The sequence below is a fragment of the Mus musculus genome, chromosome 6 (assembly GCF_000001635.26).
Source record: "Mus musculus strain C57BL/6J chromosome 6, GRCm38.p6 C57BL/6J".
Lineage (NCBI taxonomy): Eukaryota > Metazoa > Chordata > Mammalia > Rodentia > Muridae > Mus > Mus musculus.
Window position 1 is genome coordinate 36,918,079 of NC_000072.6, and position 21,506 is coordinate 36,939,584.

General features: G+C 40.3%; 1 protein-coding gene across 17 annotated transcripts in view; it reads right to left on the reverse strand.

Moving 5' to 3' along the window:
- Dgki (diacylglycerol kinase, iota) overlaps positions 1–21,506 on the reverse strand; it is a 463,575-nt gene that overhangs the window by 80,698 nt on the left and 361,371 nt on the right. For 11 of the 17 annotated variants that reach the window (XM_006506259.4, XM_006506258.4, XM_017321628.2 and 8 more), the window contains 3 exons: positions 19,243–19,322; positions 16,559–16,603; positions 2,276–2,345 (listed from right to left, as the gene is read on the reverse strand). In XM_006506259.4, the coding sequence (XP_006506322.1) occupies positions 2,276–2,345; positions 16,559–16,603; positions 19,243–19,322 (195 nt within the window). The remainder of the gene's footprint in view (positions 1–2,275; positions 2,346–16,558; positions 16,604–19,242; positions 19,323–21,506) is intronic. The other 6 variants (XM_011241385.3, XM_030255453.1, XM_017321629.2 and 3 more) reach the window with 1 other exon arrangement.

Genomic DNA, 21,506 nt, shown 5'->3' on the forward strand with positions numbered 1-21,506 from the left:
AGTAAAGAAACTCAGGAAAGATATTATAGTTAGACAGACTTCCCAGGAATATGAGCCAGAGACCACATATGGCCTCAAAGAAATGATTTCCCTTCCACACTCTGTCCCCAGAGACATGTCTGCAGGAAGCCACGAGAAAGGAAAGATTATTGTTTAGGCAATCTCTAAATGGGATGGGCTGCATCTATGTAAGAAAGAAAACTTTCAAAGTAAAACATAAGGTGTTTTTGAACACCCTATGTATTTGTATTTAATTTTTCTTAATATCAAATATATTTTAAAATATATTTTTCCTCAAATCTAACAGAGCCCAAATATGAGAGTTTTTACAAAACAAACCAAAAGCTACAAGAAATATAGAGCATGACATAGAAACAGATGCAAATATTTGCTATTAATCACAAACTTTAAAAGTAATTCTCTGGCTTCCTCAGCAGCAGATGGGTGTGGGTGCAAAAACCCACAACCAGACTTAATGAGGAGAGAGAGGCTAAATCAGAGGTCTCCACTGGACTCCCTTGGAGCTTGGGAAATTCTGGGGAAGAGGGAACAGAAGAACTGTAAAATCAGAAGGGGATGGAGGACACCAAGAGAATGTGGTCCACTGAATCAATTAGGCAGTGTGCAGAGGGGCTCACAGAGACTGAAGCAGCAAACATGGAGCCTGCATGGGGATGCACCAGCTCCTCTGCACATGCGTTATGGTTGTTAGATTGGTGTTTTGAGATATTTTCTTAACAGTGGGAGTGGGTGTACCTCTGACTCTTTTGCCTGCTCTTCAGTCTTTTCCTCTTCTCCTGTTGCCCCATAGCTCCAGCTTTGATATGAGGGGTTTGCCTAATTACTAAATCTCATTTTGTCCTGTTTTCTCGTTGTCTTTGGAAGATGTCCTCTTTTCTGATAGAAGATGGAGAAGGGGTGGATCCCGAGGAGATGGGAGTTGGGAGTTGGGAGTTGTGGTTGTTTGGAGGAGTGGATCGAGGGGACACTGTGGTATGGATTTATTGTATGATAGAAGAAATTTTCAATTTTTAAAAGAGGGGAGGAAAGTAACTCGCTAAAGAGAACTGGGCTCAGAAATAGGAGAATCAAAGACTTTCTTAAAATCCTAAGTCTAAAGCACCATAGCAGGATTGATTCTTCTCTGTCCTTCCAGACACGCCTTCAGCCTTGATGCCAATGAAAAGTCAACCATAAAAGATTTCCAATGCATGAACATTTTGTATGCTAATGTATAAAGTTAAAAATAAGTGCTCAAAACAATTAAGAAAATTTTACAATAGAATACTTATATAGTAATACAGTTCCATAGTTAAAACCTCTATTCCTAATACAATTTTATCTAAGCCTATATATGGAACATAATGACGCGTGTAAATTCTTGATTTCCTTTGATACACATTGCCTCTCTGTGGCTCTGGGAGCAGGAAATGATTATGCTTCCCACAGCTATGGATTCACAGGGATGGGAGGGAAGCCATCAGTCAGCTGATCTAGGAATGGAAACCTGTATCCTGGTTGACCTGGTATGTTAGACTTAGTATCTACCTGTGCCCGTCTGTGCAATTAACCCATATTCATTCCATCCCTACATCCTCGAGGAGGAACACACTAATAAACAAAAGGGCCATCAACAAGAACACTTTATCTCTGTGCACACAACATATGCTCTTCAGCTATCTGTCCCTGATAGTAGATAAGCAGGAATGTATAGAGATGAAGATGTATTGCAGTGTAGATAATAAGGTGGAAAATTGGAATTCGACAGCATCTAGGAAAGTGAAAAATGCCTGAGATGGCAGGCTCATTAAATGCTCACATGATAACTGACCTTGTTATGTGCACAATAGGTCACACTCAGCTGAAAAGTTACAGTGCAAGCGGAACTCTTTGTTTCCCGAGTGTGTATGCACTATACTGAAATGACAGCCTCAGAAAACTAAGGTGAAAATTTCAGGGCATGGAAGCAATGCAGGAATTAGTACCTATCTTGTGATTATAGACTGTAGGTTTTGGGCCCACAGGACTCTGAGGCAGGCACCCAAGGCTTTCAGGAAAGGAAGGTGGTGATAAAGAGAGTGTCAGTTTAAACAGTTTGATGCTGAGGTGCTTTGAGGGGAAAGGACTCCAGGAAAGGCCCAGTTAACCTCAGCAAGCCTACACCACTGAAATGTAACTGTCAATCATGGAAAGGCTTTATGAAGAGCAGCGGAGTCAGCCACACCTTGTTCTGCTGCCTCCCAGCCCAGCCTCTGCCAGGTCCCCAAACACTTACCATCTAGGAAGCACCACCGTGGGGACAGCCTCTGAGCTGAGAGTGCCCTGGGGAAGGAGGTTTCTTGGTCCTAGAAAGAGATATACACATTCTCATGGCCCCAGTTCAATGATAAAGGCTGCCTTCCCCCCACTCCCTTCCACACCATGTACTGGAGGAAGTGGGCAGTCTCTTCTCAACGAAGTACTAAAGCAAAGCCAAACCAAGTTCTGCCAGGTACTACACAGAAATGAAACCCAGGTCATGCTGTGTTGTGAGGCTGTCTCTGCCCACAGCCTTGCCCACCTATGATAGCATAGAAACGGGAGGGATCCTTGTGTCAGGCTGTCCTATAGCAAACTCATTCTTTCCCAGGATGATCCACTAGGCTTCTCTCTTCAAAGATTGCCAATTCTAAATCTTACTTGAGCCACAGGCTCTCATGCATTCTTTCCTCTAGTTTGAGATTAAAAATATTTCCTCTCCAAAATTAAGCAAGTTTTGTAGTCTCCCTTCACCCTATCTGGCTGAAAAACCTCCTTCTGTAACATTATTAAAATCCACTGTAGAAGTCCTGTACTCAATTCTCTCTGCAACCTTTTTTTTCCACTCTCTAAAAGCTAATGTCCCTCAACTGATGCTATTTCATCTTCCTGATAATGTCCTTTCTTTCCCTTTTCTTTTTTTTTCAAGACAATGGTTCTCCATGCATCTCTGGCTATCCTGAAACTAACTCTGTACCAGGCTGGCCTTGAACTCAAGGGAGATTGGCCTGTCTTTACCTCTGAGTGCTGGGCATAAAGGCATGTACCACCACTGCTGGCTCTGATAATTTTCTTTCTTATTTTATTTTTTTTTATTTACAATCCAGCCATTGCCCACCTCCCGTGCCCTCTCCCACAGTTCCTCATCCTATTCCTCCTCCCCCTGTCTCTGAGAGAGTGCTCCCCCACCACCAGACCTCCCCGCTCCCTGGGGCCTCAAGTCTCTCCAGGATTAGGCACATCTTCTCTCACTGAAGCCAGACCAGGCAGTCCTCTACTGTATATATGTTGGAGGCCTCGGATTAGCTTGTGTATGCTGCCTGGTTGGTGGCTCAGTCTTTGGAAGCTCCTGGGGAGGGGGCAGTAGATGAGATTGCTGGTTTTCCTATGGGGTTGCCCTCCTCTTCCCCTACTTCAATCCTTCCCTTAATTCAACCATAGGGGTCCCTGACTTCAGTCCAATGGTTGGATGTAAGTATCTGCATCTGTCTCAGTCAGCTGCTGGTTGGACTTTACAGAGGACCGCCATGCCAGGCTCCAGTCATGTGTGTTGTTTGGGGGTCTAGGTTTCCTCACTCAGAATTATCTTTTCTAGCTCCATCCATTTGCTTGCAAAACTCATGATGTCCTCATCCTTAATAGCTGAATAGTATTCCATTGTGTAAATGGACCACATATTCTGTATCCATTCTTTGTTTGAGGGACATCTGGGTTGTTTCCAGCTTCTGGCTATTATAAATAAGGCCGTGATGAACGAGCCCAATCTCATCTGATAATTTTCTTAAGCATCCCTCCTTTGCCCAGCCAAACTCCTGAAACATACATCCTGTCCCAATCACCTCCGCTCCCATGTACACACTTAATCATCCCTGGCAATCAGCCCTTCAGAATCCTCCCAGAAAGTAGCAAGAGCAGCTCTACCCCTTCCTGCGTTAATAATCTTAGTCTTCAATTTCCTTGTAGTCATTGAAGCTTTAACATTTTTTTAATTTTTCAAAATTAAAAGATAATGATGTCATTTTTTTTCCTCTTTCTCCCTCCAACTGCTCCCATGTTGAGCAGAGAGCAGGGAGCCCCTCTGTTCTAACTTAATGGCCCCTGGCCTATTTTCTCTAACATAATGATTAGCATATACTGTTACTTGTATGTATATAATTTCAAGGCTGACCGGTCATTTGGTATTGGATAACCAATTTGGGGGCTGATACGTAGAGAAGAGTTTCTTAGGCTTTCCGAATTCCTTGGTTGCCTTGAGGTTTGTGTGTGTGTGTGTGTGTGTGTGTGTGTGTGTGTGTGTGTGTGTGTGTGTTGTGTGTGTGTGTATGTGTGTGTGTTGTGTGTGTGGTGTGTGTGTATGTGTGTGTGGTGTGTGTGTGTGTGTGTGTGTGTGTTGTGTGTGTGTTGTGTGTGTGTGTGTTGTGTGTGTATGTGTGTGTGGTGTGTGTGTGTGTGTGTGTGTGTGTGTGTGTGTGTGTGTGTGTGTGTAGGGTTGGGGGCCTCTAAGCAAGTCTGATGGTGTCATCCAGGTCTTGTTTACTTTTGACAAGGGATTAAAAGAATAAGCTGAAGCCTAGCAGATAGAAAAGCGAGGATCATCTCCTTGTGTTTTCAAACATGCAAAAGTTAAAAAGCATCCCTCTTAGTAGGAACTCACTAATGATTACCTTAGAATTTACAACAACACATGACTTGGAGCCTTCTAGTACTAGCTGGAAGTAAAATTAAACTCATTGACAGAAACAGCACAACTAAGGGTGGCCAGGCCTCTGTGGGGAAGACACTGGGAACTTGACTGTCCCTAAAGATTTAAAGTTTCAGTTATAGGAACATCCACAGAGGGCAGATATGCTGGATCAGACTTGGGAATGGAAGCCACAGGGGTGGATGGTCTGGTGTGTACAGATGAGACAGAGAAGGCAAATAGAAGACATGACAAGAGCCAGTCAGAGGCTACCAGGGTTTCCTCCTGAATTAGGCTACCCTGCTAGTACGTCACTAGATCTTCAGGCACCATAACCCAGGAACAGCAAGTCACAGCAATGGATGCATGTTACAAACACAGGCTGAAGCTCTGCAGAAAGCTACACTGGAACCCACAATCTGTTTAACATGCCATTCAGAAGAGCGTGATGCATGGCAAAGATCCATGGGTCTCAGCAGAGCAAAATAGATCCGTCTCAGCACCAGACACTTTATCTACACAGACTTTTCAAGTTTTCTGCTCAAATGGATTCTATAAATCAAAGAATTGATAAAGGAAAAATTGGCCTCCCGTGGAGCTGTCACAGAAATGTATCTTTATGCATCTGATGTGCTACAGCAATGGATGCAGATCTCAGGCTGGCTTTGTCAACTTGCTAGCTGAGCTAAACAAACTCTCAACATCTGCTCGCTGTCTGTGTTTATGAGAACTATGCTTAATGCTCCAGAATTGTATTTGACACATGATATCTGGATCTAAAGAAACTTAAGGTCCTTAATATACTTTTATAAAATGTGTTATGCTACCAACACCTCATAGGTTTTTGTACTAAAAAACTTTCATATACATATATATACATACACATATACCAAGAAATCTGAAATGATTTGAAATGTTTATTGGTAGCTGTGGAACTAATAAAGACATTAGGCAAAGATAACCATCTTCTCAGAGAATGAAGTGATGAAGTGGCTCAGACAGCCTGGGCACTTTCTGCATCTTAATACTATTTTCTGTAAATAACATCCAAGTGAGAGAATATAGGCATAGTTGCCCATAGTTGCCCTAGCATTTTAAAATCATACGTATACACAATGTGCTGCACACACACACACACACACACACACACTAAATACTTGTGAAAATTTTGAGCTACTTTGGCAGGTCCACATGTACATGCATTTCCCAAAGGAGGGGAAACTCTTCTTTCTGTAGATTATCAGAGTAATCAGAGATTCCTGAAAGGCTAAAATAATCCAAAGTTCAAAAGTCAACAATCCAAAATTTAGATAGGAAGAAATTCAACACAGTAAGAATCTCTACATCAGTAGAAACATCCGAAAATATCCAAAGTCTCAGAGGCAGGAAGTGTGGTTTCAAAATGACAGGTGATTCTGTCCAAGGCCGTGGCTATTTCCTTAGTGGGAAATCGAGCCCGTTTCTGTTCTATGCATCAATGGCAGTTTTGCTCGTTTCAATCGTCATCCCTCCAAAATGTTTCTGATTGGAGCCTTAAATTCTATATATTATCATTAATTTTTTAGTTGTATCTATTTATTTTATATGTATGGGTGTTTTGCCTGCATGTATACCTGTGCACCATACCCATACCTGGTACCAATAAAGACCAGAAGAGGGCATCAGATCCCTTGAAGTTGAAGTTATAATCAGTCGTGAGCTGGTATGTGTGTGCTGGGAACTGAATCTTTACCTATTAAGCCATCTCTCCAGTCTCCTTTATTGTCATTTTTTTAAAGGGAGGAAAGATCTACATTGAACAACATATATTTCTAATAACTGAAGTTGAATAGTAATGACAATATAAAATGAATTTTAAAAATTAATTTAACCAAAAAGAAAATGTATCTTATATCTTATATCTTGGGTATCCTAGGTTTTTGGCTAATATCCACTTATCAGTGAGTACATATTGTGTGAGTTCCTTTGTGAATGTGTTACCTCACTAAGGATGATGCCCTCCAGGTCCATCCATTTGGCTAGGAATTTCATAAATTCATTCTTTTTAATAGCTGAGTAGTACTCCATTGTTAGATACAATTTCCTAAACACATGAAACTCAAGAAAAATGAAGACTGAAGTGTGGACACTATGCCCCTCCTTAGAAGTGGGAACAAAACACCCTTGGAAGGAGTTACAGAGACAAAGTTTGGAGCTGAGATGAAAGGATGGACCATGTAGAGATTGCCATATCCAGGGATCCACCCCATAATCAGCATCCAAACGCTGACACCATTGCATACACTAGCAAGATTTTATCGAAAGGACCCAGATGTAGCTGTCTCTTGTGAGACTATGCCCTGGCCTAGCAAACACAGAAGTGGATGCTCACAGTCAGCTAATGGATGGATCACAGGGCTCCCAATGGAGGAGCTAGAGAAAGTACCCAAGGAGCTAAAGGGATCTGCAACCCTATAGGTGGAACAACATTATGAACTAACCAGTACCCCGGAGCTCTTGACTCTAGCTGCATATGTATCAAAAGATGGCCTAGTTGGCCATCACTGGAAAGAGAGGCCCATTGGACAGGCAAACTTTATATGCCCCAGTACAGGGGAACGCCAGGGCCAAAAAGGGGGAGTGGGTGGGTAGGGGAGTGGGGGTGGGTGGCTATGGGGGACTTTTGGTATAGCATTGGAAATGTAAATGAGCTAAATACCTAATAAAAAATGGAAAAGGAAAAAAAAAAGAAAGGAAAGATTCAGCTATGATCCAGCTTCACTTAAGCAGCAAGGCCAGAGAAGTAGAACCCTGATCTCCAGAACACTAGCTTTGACAGTCAGGACAATCCCAGCTCCGTTAACTACCAGCTCAGAGCATCTGGGGAGAGATCTTATCTAGCTTGTGCCTTAAATGCCTTGTTTGTATAATAGCACTTGTAGAATTTATCCTGAAGTATTAATGTTGGCAGTTCCATGGTGCTATGTTCTTGTAAATATCTGAGGCTAGTAATGTTGAGAAACAATACATAAAATTATGTCCTCTAAGGCATGTGAAAAGCTCATGGGACGCTGACTATCTTGTCCACTAGACGCTATGCATGGTGCTGCCCTGGCCCACTGGTGCCTCAGTGTGGCTGAACTCAGATGAGGAAGGATCAAGGAAAAACAGAAACTGTCTCTGAGTAGACATGAAAAAAGAGGAGCATTAAACAAAGGCTGGAATCATCCAGTTTACCTGCCTGTGCCTCCCAAGTGCTGGGATTAAAGGCACGCACCACCACTGCCTGATGGGCATTAGCCTCCAAGGCAAATATCACCTATCACTGATGGCAATGTTTTTCAGAACACTGTCTACTGTGCCTCTCGCCTATCACTCACAACTCTGCTTCCTGGATACTCCTTTTCACAGAAATCAACATCTCTTGTGCTAAGCTGGTTGGCTAGTTGTTACATAGCTATGGTATGCTTACTGCGGTGATTGTTCTTTTTATATTTATCTAATTAAATCTGGTAAAGTACAAGACACGTAATTAAAGACTACAATGAGTGAAGTTTGGCAAACCATCTCCAAGAAGGTGACCATTAACCAGCCTGATAATCTCATTTCTGTCTGCACCTACTTTGGAAATCCCTGTGTTATCCAATAACCAAGTTTTGGTTTATTTTCCCAAAGGAAGGTCGTTTTAATTAAGGTTTTAACTTATTTCCTGGCTACTGCTGCAAAGCCACAAATACAGAGGAAACAACTTTTATTTAAATCTGCTGCCAAAAGAATCAGAGTAAGCAGAAGACATGAATTATGAGTGAAACAAAATGCTTAGCACAAATCTCATCAAGCCTTTCCCTTCCAAGTATGAAACGCATGGCTCCAATCTCTGGTCTGAGGCAGCAGATTTCAAACGGCTCTGGCACAGACGGATGACTGAGCCAAGCCAACAGATGCCATCCTAGACCATATGGTCTAGTTACACTAAGCTAAGTGACAGGATGTCAAGTAGAACTATTGAGTCTTCTCCCCTCCATTCCTCCCATCGTCTCTTTGTCCTCCACTTACACACATACAGCTTCTGCACTGACTTATGAATGATGGGAAAGAACAGCTATCATGAAAATATCCAGATTGTTGAAGACTTTCAGGCACTAGTAATTTCTCTTCATTCACTCTCTTTATCAGCGAGGCTTTTTTTCTGATTATTATTTCCCTTTTAAATTTCCACAAACCAGGCTCTATACTTACACACATAATACATACATGCATATGTATATATATATGAAGTTTATATATATGCATACACACATGTGCACGCACACACATATACACACATATATGTATATATGTGTGTGTATATAATATATATATGATACATACATATATACACACACACACACACACATACACACACACACACACACACACACTTTGGGAATTCTTGTGTGTCCAATATACCAACTTTCAATTTATTTTCCAAAAGGAAAGTAATTTTAATTATGGTTTTAACATATACATGTGTATGTATATGTGAGTGAGTGAGTGTGTGTGTGTGTGTGTGTGTGTGTGTGTGTGTGTGTGTGTCTGTGGGTGGTGTATCCTTTGATGACTATAGATGAAATAAAATGGAGGCTGTGCAGGCTTATTATTAGTTCATGCAATGAATATTTTATAACAAGAAAATGATCTCTCAGCAATACGTATTAGTACAAATATTCACAATTTGAATCTTTTAAGCCTCACAAAACCTACCCAGAGGTACTTCTCTGTTCAAAGATTTTATTTGGAAACATAGGTAAATCTCACGGAATAGGTTGGTTTGTAAGTCTTACACCAAGTGTTTCAGGACCATCACTTTGTTGCTAGGAAGGCTGCATAATTTCACCCTCACCTGTCTCTACTGACATTCACTCTTTCTGAAACTCAACTTATACCCATAATCTACCCAGAAATCAGGTATCATGGTTTGAGGAACTGAAATATGTAAAGGATTATTTATCCTTTCTTTTAATAATTTAAGTAAGCTACTTAGATGTCCGCACTTACCAGGTGACAGAACCCATAGACCTCTTTTACCAGTGAGTGTGTAAATCTTGTGTGATAATTTTTAGCTTCTTGGGAGCTTAGAGATATTTGGGGTTCTGAAGAAAAGTCTTGAAATGTCACATCTGAAAGCAAACTTCCTAGACGGCATAAGCAAAAGTTGGAATAGAGAAACATCTAGAGTGATCTGACGGGAATGAAGACCTCCCTTCTATTAGCACTCAAAGCGTGGCCACAGATGCAGCTGCTATTAACAGGCAACTAAATGTTCCTTGCTTCTTGCCAGAGAAATCACTCCTGCTAACTCAGATCCTTCTCTTTCAAATTCTGCAGCCATGCTCTCTGCCCACTTCTTACTCCATGGAGCCTGCTGCTTGAGAGTCCCACAGAAAATAGGATGGTCAATGGGCTCGCAAAGGAAACAGTCCCAGAGGCAAGGCACTTCCCATCATCACTGAAGGAAAGTTTTATCAATCGCTGTATGTTCTGTATGAGTACTGTACTTGTATTAGGCTTAGGGTCCATACTTGTATTAGGCTTAAGGCCAATCATAGCAAGGTTTAACATGTGATCTGGCTCTATGTGCAACTTGATGTTTCTCATAATATTTTTCAGAAAACAAACAAGCCAACTGTCTACCACTTAAATGTTTATCAAGGGGGTGGAAATATATGACTGAAAGGAAAGAAGGAGCTATAAATTCATTTATTCACAAGACATAACAGCAATGATACACTAATATGAAAAGTAGACAAAATAGAGTATAATATGCAAAGTGAGTATAAAAGGAAAGTAAATTCATGTCATTCTAACAATGAACTTACATGTATATAGGATGTATCTATCTTACATTTAACTCTATATAGAGACAGGGAAAAGTGGAGACACATCATACTAGCAAAGCACCAAGGACTATTTAAGCTCAAAGCTCAAGGAGCTAAAAGCCAAGTCCAATTCTTCTTCTTCTTCTTCTTCTTCTTCTTCTTCTTCTTCTTCTTCTTCTTCTTCTTCTTCTTCTTATTATTATTATTATTATTATTATTATTATTAAAGTTCTTTAATAGTCTCCATTTAATTGGTTGATTTGCTGTTAATAAACTGGCAACACAGGAGGAGCCAACGCTAAGCTCTCAGCCAGGCTCCTGTACTGGAGAGCAAAGGTCCCTCACTTCTGGGGAACCTCCGGGATGAATACAGTGGCCGATGTGCAAAGAACCAGAGGAACTAAAGGAAGACAAGGGATGTCAGGAAGGAGGAGAGATGGACAGACCTAGGGGAAAGCAGCATTCTCCAATACCCAAACCTGCCCAGGGCTCGGGAGCCTTTCTGCTTGTGCCCTGAGGCCAGAGAATTTTGTCTCACAGGGGTCTGCATCTTCCTCTCCATCATGGGACTGATAGGAGAAGCTCAGATAGAGATAGCTTCTCGTGTTCCCTTTCTCTGGCAGGCTAACAGAGGCAAGATTATAAACCTTTGTAGACTGCACAACACAGACGGCTCACTTAGGAAAGCCCAGGGAACTATCAAATGAGCCTCAACGGTATCAAAAACAAATATATATTGGAGAGGTAAATAAAATAAAATAAAATACAGTAAAGTAAAGTAAAATAAAATAAAATAAAAATTCGGGAAGCATGTTGCCAAAGAGGAATTGACAACTTAAGCCATGGTCCTGAAATGCTCTTTACTGGATGTTCTTAGTAAATGATGACCTCATGGGAATCCAAGAGGGAAATCCTTCTCTTCTACTCTGACAACATAATCAGAACACACACGAGGGACAGTGATGCCAGAAGAGGAATAACACTGAATAAGCCACGATCCTGATTTAACACAACCTGCATGAGCAACCCCATCGAGGACAATGTATTTCCATCCTGTAACTTCTTCTCTGTGACCTCACCAAGTAACTGGCAAACAGGAATCATGGAGTCAAAGTTATCCTCCAATGCAATACGGACAATGACTCAGATTAGAGGAGAAAGAAAGGTCAGTAAATTCTCTTACAGGGGTTTAGGTTTTAGTTTAGGCAGAATTCAATTCCATAGAAATGCATGTGTGTTCATGTGTTTCTGAAATCCATCTAGTATTAATTATATGTAATTAATACAGTTCTCTGAACAACTACTTGGCAAGCATATGCAAAAGCTGCTCTTAATTTATATTCAATTATGCATAACTAATGCACACGGCATTCCTGTTACACACTCCAGTAGGTTATGCAATTAGGCGATATGCACCTAGCATTTAACTATACCTGGAATGTGAGTGGCATTCTTCTTTCACAGAAACTGAACAGCAGTTGTTTGAGCTGGGAGTCAGTGATTCACTTCCTAAGGTTCAGTCCATGATCACACTTCTCTTAATGTGTCTCTTACTCATCCTCACTTCTTATCTATCTTTATTCTCCATCGTCTATACACCTATTCCTTTTATCTTTTAAAAGATATTTTAATTTTACATGTTTTGATTTATCCAACAATGTAACCAGCTGCCATATGATATTTTCATGCAAATTTTATTCAGATGGAGTCTCTGGTTGCTCTCCCCCTCATCTCCCTCTTCCCCACAGTACCCTTTGGCTCTTGTTCCTTCGTTCCTCCTTGTTCTATTATTCCCCACTCTCTTTCTGAGAACTTTTCTTTAGTTTCCTGACCTTTACCCATGTGTACTCCTGCCTAGACATGCCCACTTAACAATTAGAAGCTAAGATCTAGATATGAGGAAGAACACACATTACTTGTATCTCTGAGAAATATACATGCACACACAGACACACACATATAAATGAGCAATACACATGTATTGATATTGAGAGATAATGATTGCTGTGAATTAATAACATCATATATATTGTATAATAGCATATATCTTACTTAATAAAATGTTTCCCAGTCACATTTATTTTCCTGAAATTTTTATATTTTTTCTTAATTTTTGATCTTTAAGGATCACCTGAATAAATAGTATTTTGCACTTAGTATTGAATGCTATGATAATCAATAGAATTAGTCAAATTAAACTGACAGTGTTTAATTGTTTACAAGGAGAAATGCTGAGACTTCTGGTATACACAGGCATGTTTTTTAAACTTAAGTACACTTGGCTTTCTTGAATACACCGGGCCACAGCTATAGCTGTCTTTATTCTTCCTAGCTGTGCTTTCTTCAGTTTCTTTTTCCTTTGACTTTTCTCCCCTAGACTTTTCAGCTGCCATGGGCCCTCATTGTGTCCTAAGCAAAATTATTATGATTTCAGGGACTCTCGGACTCTACACTGCTGACATCTGAGGATGGGTAAAACTTTGCTATAGGAGACGTTCCTGCATTGGATTCATACATATTCAGTGGCTTCTATTCAATGGATTCCAAGAGAAAGCCACAGGCATTGCTAAATGCCTTTACTGGGAGTAGAAATCTTCTTTAGTTAAAAATCATGACAATAATTCAATCACAAAAGGAAAACAAACACAACTTAAAATGAAGTCCCTTCCTGAGCTCTGCCCTTCAGTGGATTAAGATAAATTAATTCTAACTTGCAAACTGGTTTCAGTTCACACCAAGACAATCTCCTCCCTCTTCATTTCATGACTTGGGGGCAAAAGGAACATTATTTCCAAGAATGAAAAGAAGTTATCCTGTAACAGATGGCCTCAAGAAGCATTGTTTATCAAATAAAATCTAATTTATTTATACATTCCAGTTTATTTGCCAATATGAAGAAGACATGAACCTGAATACTGTATACTTGGCAGTTATAACTTACACCAGATGCCATTTGCGGGGAGGGGCTTTATATTTTGCTACCAGAGATGGGTGTCTGGAACTTTCAGCAGACTATGGACAGCCAGCACATCCTTGCACGTCTCACGCTGCCATGTCAGGTTAATGTGAGCTGTCACGTCTGAGCCCCCATGCTTTGCTGGCAGTTCACTGCAACTTTGGAAAGGAAAGACACAGAAGCATGGGGCTGTGTAATTGGTGACAGCTGCCATGTGGCTCACTAACAAGGCTCCCTGGGCACATGCACATCTTTGAGGGGCTTTTTGTTTGTTTGTTTGTTTGTTTGTTTGTTTGTTTGTTTTTCTGTCTAAGAAAAAACAAAATAAATAAAAAGGTCAACTAAAACTCCAGCTAGCAATCAGTGGCCTAACAAGAATCTGTCAAATTGCTCCAACTTACTGGTATGTATCCATTCTCCCTCTCATATAGAATAAAGTGCATTAGAGAGTATTTGAGACAGTCTGCAGTTCTGTTTCCTAAAGCCTCCCCCATTACCAAGTCCCACCAATAGTCTCGATATTCTGATATTACAGTTTCTGCATTAGGAAACAAAATTTAGTATCAAATTCCCCATCAGTGGTCTGTCATCTTCTACATAAAAAAAAGAGCGGCACCAACACCCATATATTTTATCTGCTCTTTGGTAAAATGCAGAAGTCAGTGCACAGCACAAGGGCACCTGGCCGTGTAGTCTTCCCCGATTCTTCCCAGCAGTCTCTGCGTGGCTGTCAGACGCCACCTTCAGCTCACCCAACAGCACTTTGCCACCACTTGGGTTGGTTTCCGTGGCTCTTTATGACTGGTCATTCCCCATCTTGTGCTCTGTCTTTGGCTGATGAGAGCATTCAGAATGGTGGTGAAGCTTCTCCAGCATCTAAGCTTCCCCCAGACAGGTCTCCTTCATCAGCATCTAAACCTGCCCCAGGTATCTCTAACCAGCAGCTCACTACTCATCCACTCAGGACTCTCCCCTTTACTCAGGACTCCCCGACCCTTTCTGTTTCTGAGCCTGGGACTATGAGTGGGCTTCACTATTCATATTTCCAACTTATTATTACTCACCAATATTGCTCTTGGATTCTTACAGACTCAAGAGCAGTGTGACTGAAAGTGGAAGCCTTTACTCAACCTCTTCCTAACACATTCCTCCCCTAATAAGCTCAATAAAATGTGGAAGTTCATCTCTTGCCTCCACCTGTTCACCTTTACTACTTGAAAGACTCCTCCTTGTGCTAGGGCAATTCTAGAAAATTCTCTCATTGTGTGTGCCTTTCACTATCTCTGACACACACACACACATATGAACATGCACACATGTACACATACACAAACATATACATGTGCATGCTAAGGAGAAGATCCTGGTCTACTTTATTACCCGAAGAGCCCTGATTTCTAACTCTCTGTTCCTTCACTTAGCAAGATAAGGGAAGGTTGGTATTGATGCCATGGTACTTATCCTGAATCACCATCCTTGCTGGTATTGATGCCCTGACACTCATCCTGGATCACCATCCTTGCTGGTATTGATGCCCTGACACTCATCCTGGATCACCATCCTTGCTGGTATTGATGCCCTGACACTCATCCTGGATCACCATCCTTGCTATTCTCTATGCTCAATGCACAAAAGCTTTTGATGTGACATTTATAGCAGATATTCACCAAAATTTGACTTGAATGCAACTCAAGTACAAAAATACTTTGAAAAAAGTCATTAATATTTTTCTATGTTGTCATTACTTTACAGTAATTTGACAAACCCCTGTCGTATTCTAGAGTGTCACTTATCCTTAATCCATGTGGGTGCAACTGTTATAAAGAAGTTATGGTTTCAAATGACCCATGTTAAACACTCATACGTCAAAATTACAATGGTCTACATGACAGGATAGTATGTAATCAGTACATGTGTTTCTTAAAATTTGTTAGAATCAGTGATTAAAGTATTTTTGCAAAATTGGAAAAGTTCAAAATACCACCTGCAAGCTGGCAATTCCATCCTATAGAAGCTGGTAAATTTTCCTTTAAAATGTTAAAATTCACGCATTATCTTTCCATGAACTCAGCCCTTCAAAGGATAATAACAGAAAAAAACCAATACAAGGACGGGAACCACGCCCTAGAAAAAGCAAGAAGGTAATCCCTCAACAAACCTAAAAGAAGACAGCCACAAGAACAGAATGCCAACTTTAACAACAAAAATAACAGAAAGCAACAATTACTTTTCCTTAATATCTCTTAATATCAATGGACTCAACTCCCCAATAAAAAGACATAGACTAACAAACTGGCTACACAAACAAGACCCAACATTTTGCTGCTTACAGGAAACTAAGGACTTTTTAAGAGTTCAATGAAAATGAAGCCACAACATACCCAAACTTATGGGACACAATGAAAACATTTCTAAGAGGAAAACTCATAGCTCTGAGTGCCTCCAAAAAGAAACTAGAGAGAGCACACATTAGCAGCTTGACAACACAGCTAAAAGCTCTAGAACAAAAGGAATGGAGAATGAACCATAACTGACCAATATAGAACCCCATGTTGATCTAGAGTTTTGCTTGTGTGACCTAACATGTACTTTCCCTGCTAAGCTTGCTTGAGTTGAGATCTCTGGTATACATAACTAACAGCACTCCATTTTGGTTATTTTTTTTCCAAATTATCTGAGAGAATATCTACAATATGGATTTATACTAGACTAGAACAGTACTAAGTCAGAAAAATGCAAAATAACCAGATTGATACTTCACTGGGTTCATTATAGATTAAGCCTATTGCAGGATAAAATGTGGACTCTAGATTGCATATGTAGTGAAAGAGGGGATTCAGCTGTCTGGAAAGAAAAGAAGGGAGGGCGGGAGGAAGGAAGGAAGGAAGGAAGGAAGGAAGGAAGGAAGGAAGGAAGGAGGGAGGGAGGGAGGGAGGGAGGGAGGGAGGGAGGGAGGGAGGGAGGGAGGGAGGGAAATAAAAAAGGAAAGAATTAAGAAAAGAGGGAGAGAGGGATGGAGGGGTAGGGAGGGATGGACCGACGGAGGGAGAAACAATTATGAGTTACCTGGTAATGAACTCTCTGTGACCCAGAAGAAACTGACTGCAAGTCCTAATGAAAAAATAAGGGGGGGGGGAATACATACCTTGCAGTTAACTTGAACAGCCATTCCACATCTTCCCACCCCCAACCCCCCCCACTACTGTCATCATGCACATCTGAGAGTGTCTTAGTTCTTAATGTTGTCCAGTGAAGTCCATGCCAACACAATAAAAGCATACTAACTTGGATGGAGAGAAGATGGGTCATTGTGTTTTAGAACTTAGGTTAGTAATGTTGAACTGGTGATGTTGTTATCCTAAGTTGAAATCCGATTTCATTTGTATCTAAACTCTCTGGTGTATAGAGAAATCCTCTTGGGCAACTTTAAATGCCTAGAATATATCTTATACTAATTATGCGTTACCATACACTTTCAAGACGCTTGGCAACAGGAGTTTTCATAAACCTCAATCAGGAAAAAAGTAATCATGGACCATGTCCTTGTCTTCATGAAGTGCAGGTGGACCAGAGTGAAGGGAAGCGGGCCTTTCCCGGCAGATGCTGAAGCCAGATGCCTTTATACAGTTTGATGACTAAGTTATCAGCACTGTCACAAGCCTCGGGCTTCCTTGCTAACGAGCATGCTGATGCTCTGTGCAATGTCAGCAGTCCTGGGCACCTCTGTCCTTATACCTGCTTCCCACGGGGGCTTGTCATCTAGCTCTGGGACCAAGTTACTTTAAAAACTTCTCTGTGCTAATTGATGTCCATTTTCTTTTCTTTTTCCTTCTAAATCTACTTTTAGTTGAATAATAGTGTGATAGGTGGTCAAGTTGATTTTTCAATAAAGTCAACTAATTAGTCACATGTTTTGCCACTGTGGAGCACTGCTAAGTCAGTTGATTATTAATTATTTAAATAAAGAGATGTGGTATCAGTTATAAGTCACTTTTTCAAAAGACTTCATTGTATTTGTATTTATGTCTATGTCTACATATCTCTGTGTGTATGTGCACATGTGTGTGTGCCCATGGAAACTAGAGAGGATGTCAGATATCTTAGAGCTGGAGTTATAGGTGGTTGTAAGCCATATACCATGGATGCTGGGAACTGAATACCAGTACTCTGGAAGATCAGCAAAGGTTCTTAAATAGTGGTCATCTCCCCATTCAATAAACCACATTTTTAAAAATACGGGTTTAATGTTATAACATTCCATAGAAAATGAAATATTGTTTTGAAAAATAGATGCTATGAGTTCTTTAAACTTAGATTAGGACCCAAGTTGTATGCTAAAGCACTCACAGATATTTTACTCTTTAAGTAAAAAGTTACACAAAACCACATTAAAAAATAGTGAAATAAAGCCACAATTATAAATTTTACTGACTTTATCATTTATGTTGGTATTCAAATTTTGGCATTTATCTCTACCCTTAAGAATTATAATGATAAAATTAATTTTAAAATTATAAGGATAAAGTTGATTTTCAGAACCTGATGTCTGTGTTTCCTACCTAAATTAATTTCTAGTGATATGGAATGTCATGTTCAAGGACAAGTGGCCACAAGTTATCAGGACTTAAAAACTATACTTCATAATTTATTTGTGCTTATTTATGCATTGTGTGCTGAATGGAAGAGTGTTGTTCCTCTAGGAGAATCAGCACCACTTGAGGAAAGTGACTCTAACAGGAATGAATATCTGCCATCTGGAAGCAATGATGGAGAGAGCTGCCTGCCCCAACGTGTCATACCTATATATACACCATTTTGCCAAATTAACCAACAGTGATTGTAATGAGTTTGGGTTCCCTGATTTGCTGGTACAGAACAAACTTATAAGAAGGTCATAAATGAGGTAGCTTCCTTCCTGTTTCTCAGTGGCAAGAGTAGATGAAGGGAAAATGCACACAGTTCTATAAAGCATCCATTTGGTTCTGTTATATTTTCATTAATAAGAAGCTTCTCTTTCCTGTGGAAAAAGTCTCAGTGTCTCTAGTTTCATATGTAGCAGAGGATGGCCTAGTTGGCCATCAATGGGAGGAGAGGCCCTTGGTCTTGCGAAGATCATATGCCCCAGTACAGGGGAATGCCAGGGCCAGGAAGCAGGAGTGGGTGGGTTGGGGAGCAGGGCGGGAGGAGAGTATACGGGGCTTTGGGGATAGCATTTGAAATGTAAATGAAGAAAATATCTAAAAAAAAAATCTAGAGACTTCTCTGACAGAAGTCTGTGCTAGACCCAAAGCATCAAGACAAGACGCCTCAAAGCTCTAAGTTCCTTTATTATTTATTAGTTCTTTTGAAATTCTGAATAGCTAAAAATATAGAGCTATGGAGCCTGTCAAGAAGGCAGTTTCCAGGCAACAATACAGCCATAGAACACACTAAGTCATCAGCACCTATAGTTAAACCAGTGGGTCGTCTCCCATAGCAACCAGCTGACGGAAGTAACAGTAGAAACAGGAGGATGGATGCTTAAAGACAAGACCATGTTGCCATTTCATTTCATGTATCATTTTAGAAATACACACACAAATATGTATAAGTGTATATGTGTGCATATGTATACATGTACACACATATACGTATATGTGTATATGGATACATGGATTTATGGGTATGTATATATGTGAATATATGTATATAGCTGGTAATTATATAAGGGAAAATCCGAAGGGAAAAAATAATAAGATAAACCAACTCACCTCCTGTAGACGGTCTATGTACATACGGCAAGTCTCCAAATCACAGTCTCCACGAACAACTAGAATACCCAGAGGGATGGCTGAGGATGGAGGAAAGAAGAAAAATCTAAAATGACATGTATGGTCTTTAGACTGACATAAATGTGTCTCTCATGGGTAAAATAGCCTTACAGGTATTCTGTGACTCTGTATACAACCATGAAAAGAAGTTAAGTGGACTCTACAAAGCTCCCTGGTGGCCTCACCTTCTCCTTCTCTTCCCAGCAGGTGTCATATATTTACCTTGTTTGATTCACATTGTCCTTGCCACATGTCTTTTACCTCAGTGTCCCTGATAGAAGATATACTGTCTAATAACACTAGGACTGCAGAATTGGACAGCTGCTCACTGCCAGTTGATAACAGATGCCTGCATCTGCACTGGACAGCATGAAAGCACAGCCTGAGGAAGTCATTAATCATTCAGGATTCTGGACACTCACACTTTGCCCTCCCGAATACATGATCCTCAGCTTTGGGCACATTTGCAATAGCTTTCTATTTCTAATATTGAAGTTATTCAAATGGCGTTCCTTCCTGATGGGTCACAGCAAAAATAAATATGTAAAGTTGAGGGAGGGAGGGGGCGAGGAGGGAGTAAGCATGAGGGTAAAGGAAGAAGGGATTCTTGAAGGGAACAAGTTATAAACCCAAGTGATTTTTAAAGAGATTCAGCATTAAGTGTGATAACATCAAGGCCTTGAGTAATATTAAAGAGAAACCAAGATATTCATCTATTTAGGTGACAGAAGATGTCACACTGGCTTTACTGAGCAGACCTTTTTTATTTCAAATGTAAACTAATATTTCTGAAATATTAAAAAATTCTACTTTTCAAAACCAAAAACATATGTACAGTTACAATATTAAATCCATGATTTAAGACAAAAATGTCAAAATATCGATTCCACCAGCAAGAAACTAGCAAGCGACTGTATGACTGTAGTGTTCACAACTTCTAAGTCTTTCGTGGATTAAATTTAGTGTTAAAGCTTCACTATTAACAAATGAAATTACAAAGCTGGGTGCTATGAAAAATTGTAAAACATAGGATAATACACATTTAAAATATATAAAAGTACCTTGAGGGACTCTTAAAGTAGGGAAAGAATAAATAAACAAACAGGCCTGTCATAATTTACAGTGAGGGTATTCTCTGAAGCTTGTGGAGCCCCTTTCCTCTTTTATCTGGAAAACAGGGGTGGTTCCAAGCAAATGAAGCAGCTCTTTCCCCCAAACTATTCCCTGGATTGCTTTCCTCTAGGCTGAACAGACCTGTACTACTTCTTTCCTGCAGGCTTCTCAAATCCTACCTACACCAATCTTTGGAACATCCATCACCCTGCTGGTCCAAGGGAGCCTGGGAGTATGAATACGCTCACACCAAGGATAAGGCTTTCTATTGTCTCCTCCCAATGCATGGTAAAGATGTGGTAAGAACTCAAAGGTGAGTATAAAAGAAAGAAGATGAATTAGCGCTCACTCAAACATGAAGAGAAAAGTGTGCCTTTAAGTCACACATAGTTTTTATGGGGTAGACAAAAGTAGAAGCAGAGAGGTAAAGAATATGCCTGGGGTCCTAACTCACTTTTGTTTATTCTTCAAGAAACTAAGTGAGCCAGGAAGCAGAAGATGAAACAGCCCCTGAGAGCCATACGCTTTGGAGAATGACCTCAGGTGACTATGGCCTCCTTTATGACAATAAAAATGAACACTAAGAAGTTTTAGAGTGGGAAACCAGGCATTGTAAAAGGGAATGAAAAATAGGAGAAGAGGGACCTAAATACCTTTCTAAGTACTCCTTAAGGAGCCTGGCCACACATGCTTTGATGTAGGCACAACCCAGAGCGAGGCAAAATAATCACGTTACAGCCTAGCCTAGGCTACACAGTGAGTTCCAGGGAAGTGTAAGCCACAACCTTAGATGAACCAAGCAAGCAAACAACAAAAATTAAGGAGATTGCCTTCAGCTATGCTATCAGATAAATCCAACCATGATGACCTGCCAAGATAACAACTGAATGATGTTTTAATAGTTGAAGATAATGAGGAAAGCTAATAGAGGAATGAGTCAAATGTTGGGGACACTGGATATGGCTATAATTGAGGTCATTACAAGGAAATTTTGCCAATTATTTCCCCTTAATTTCAAATGGGCAAATGTGGAGAAATAAAATTTAATCAATATTCATCTCATTTTTTTAAATTTGTGGATAAACATCATA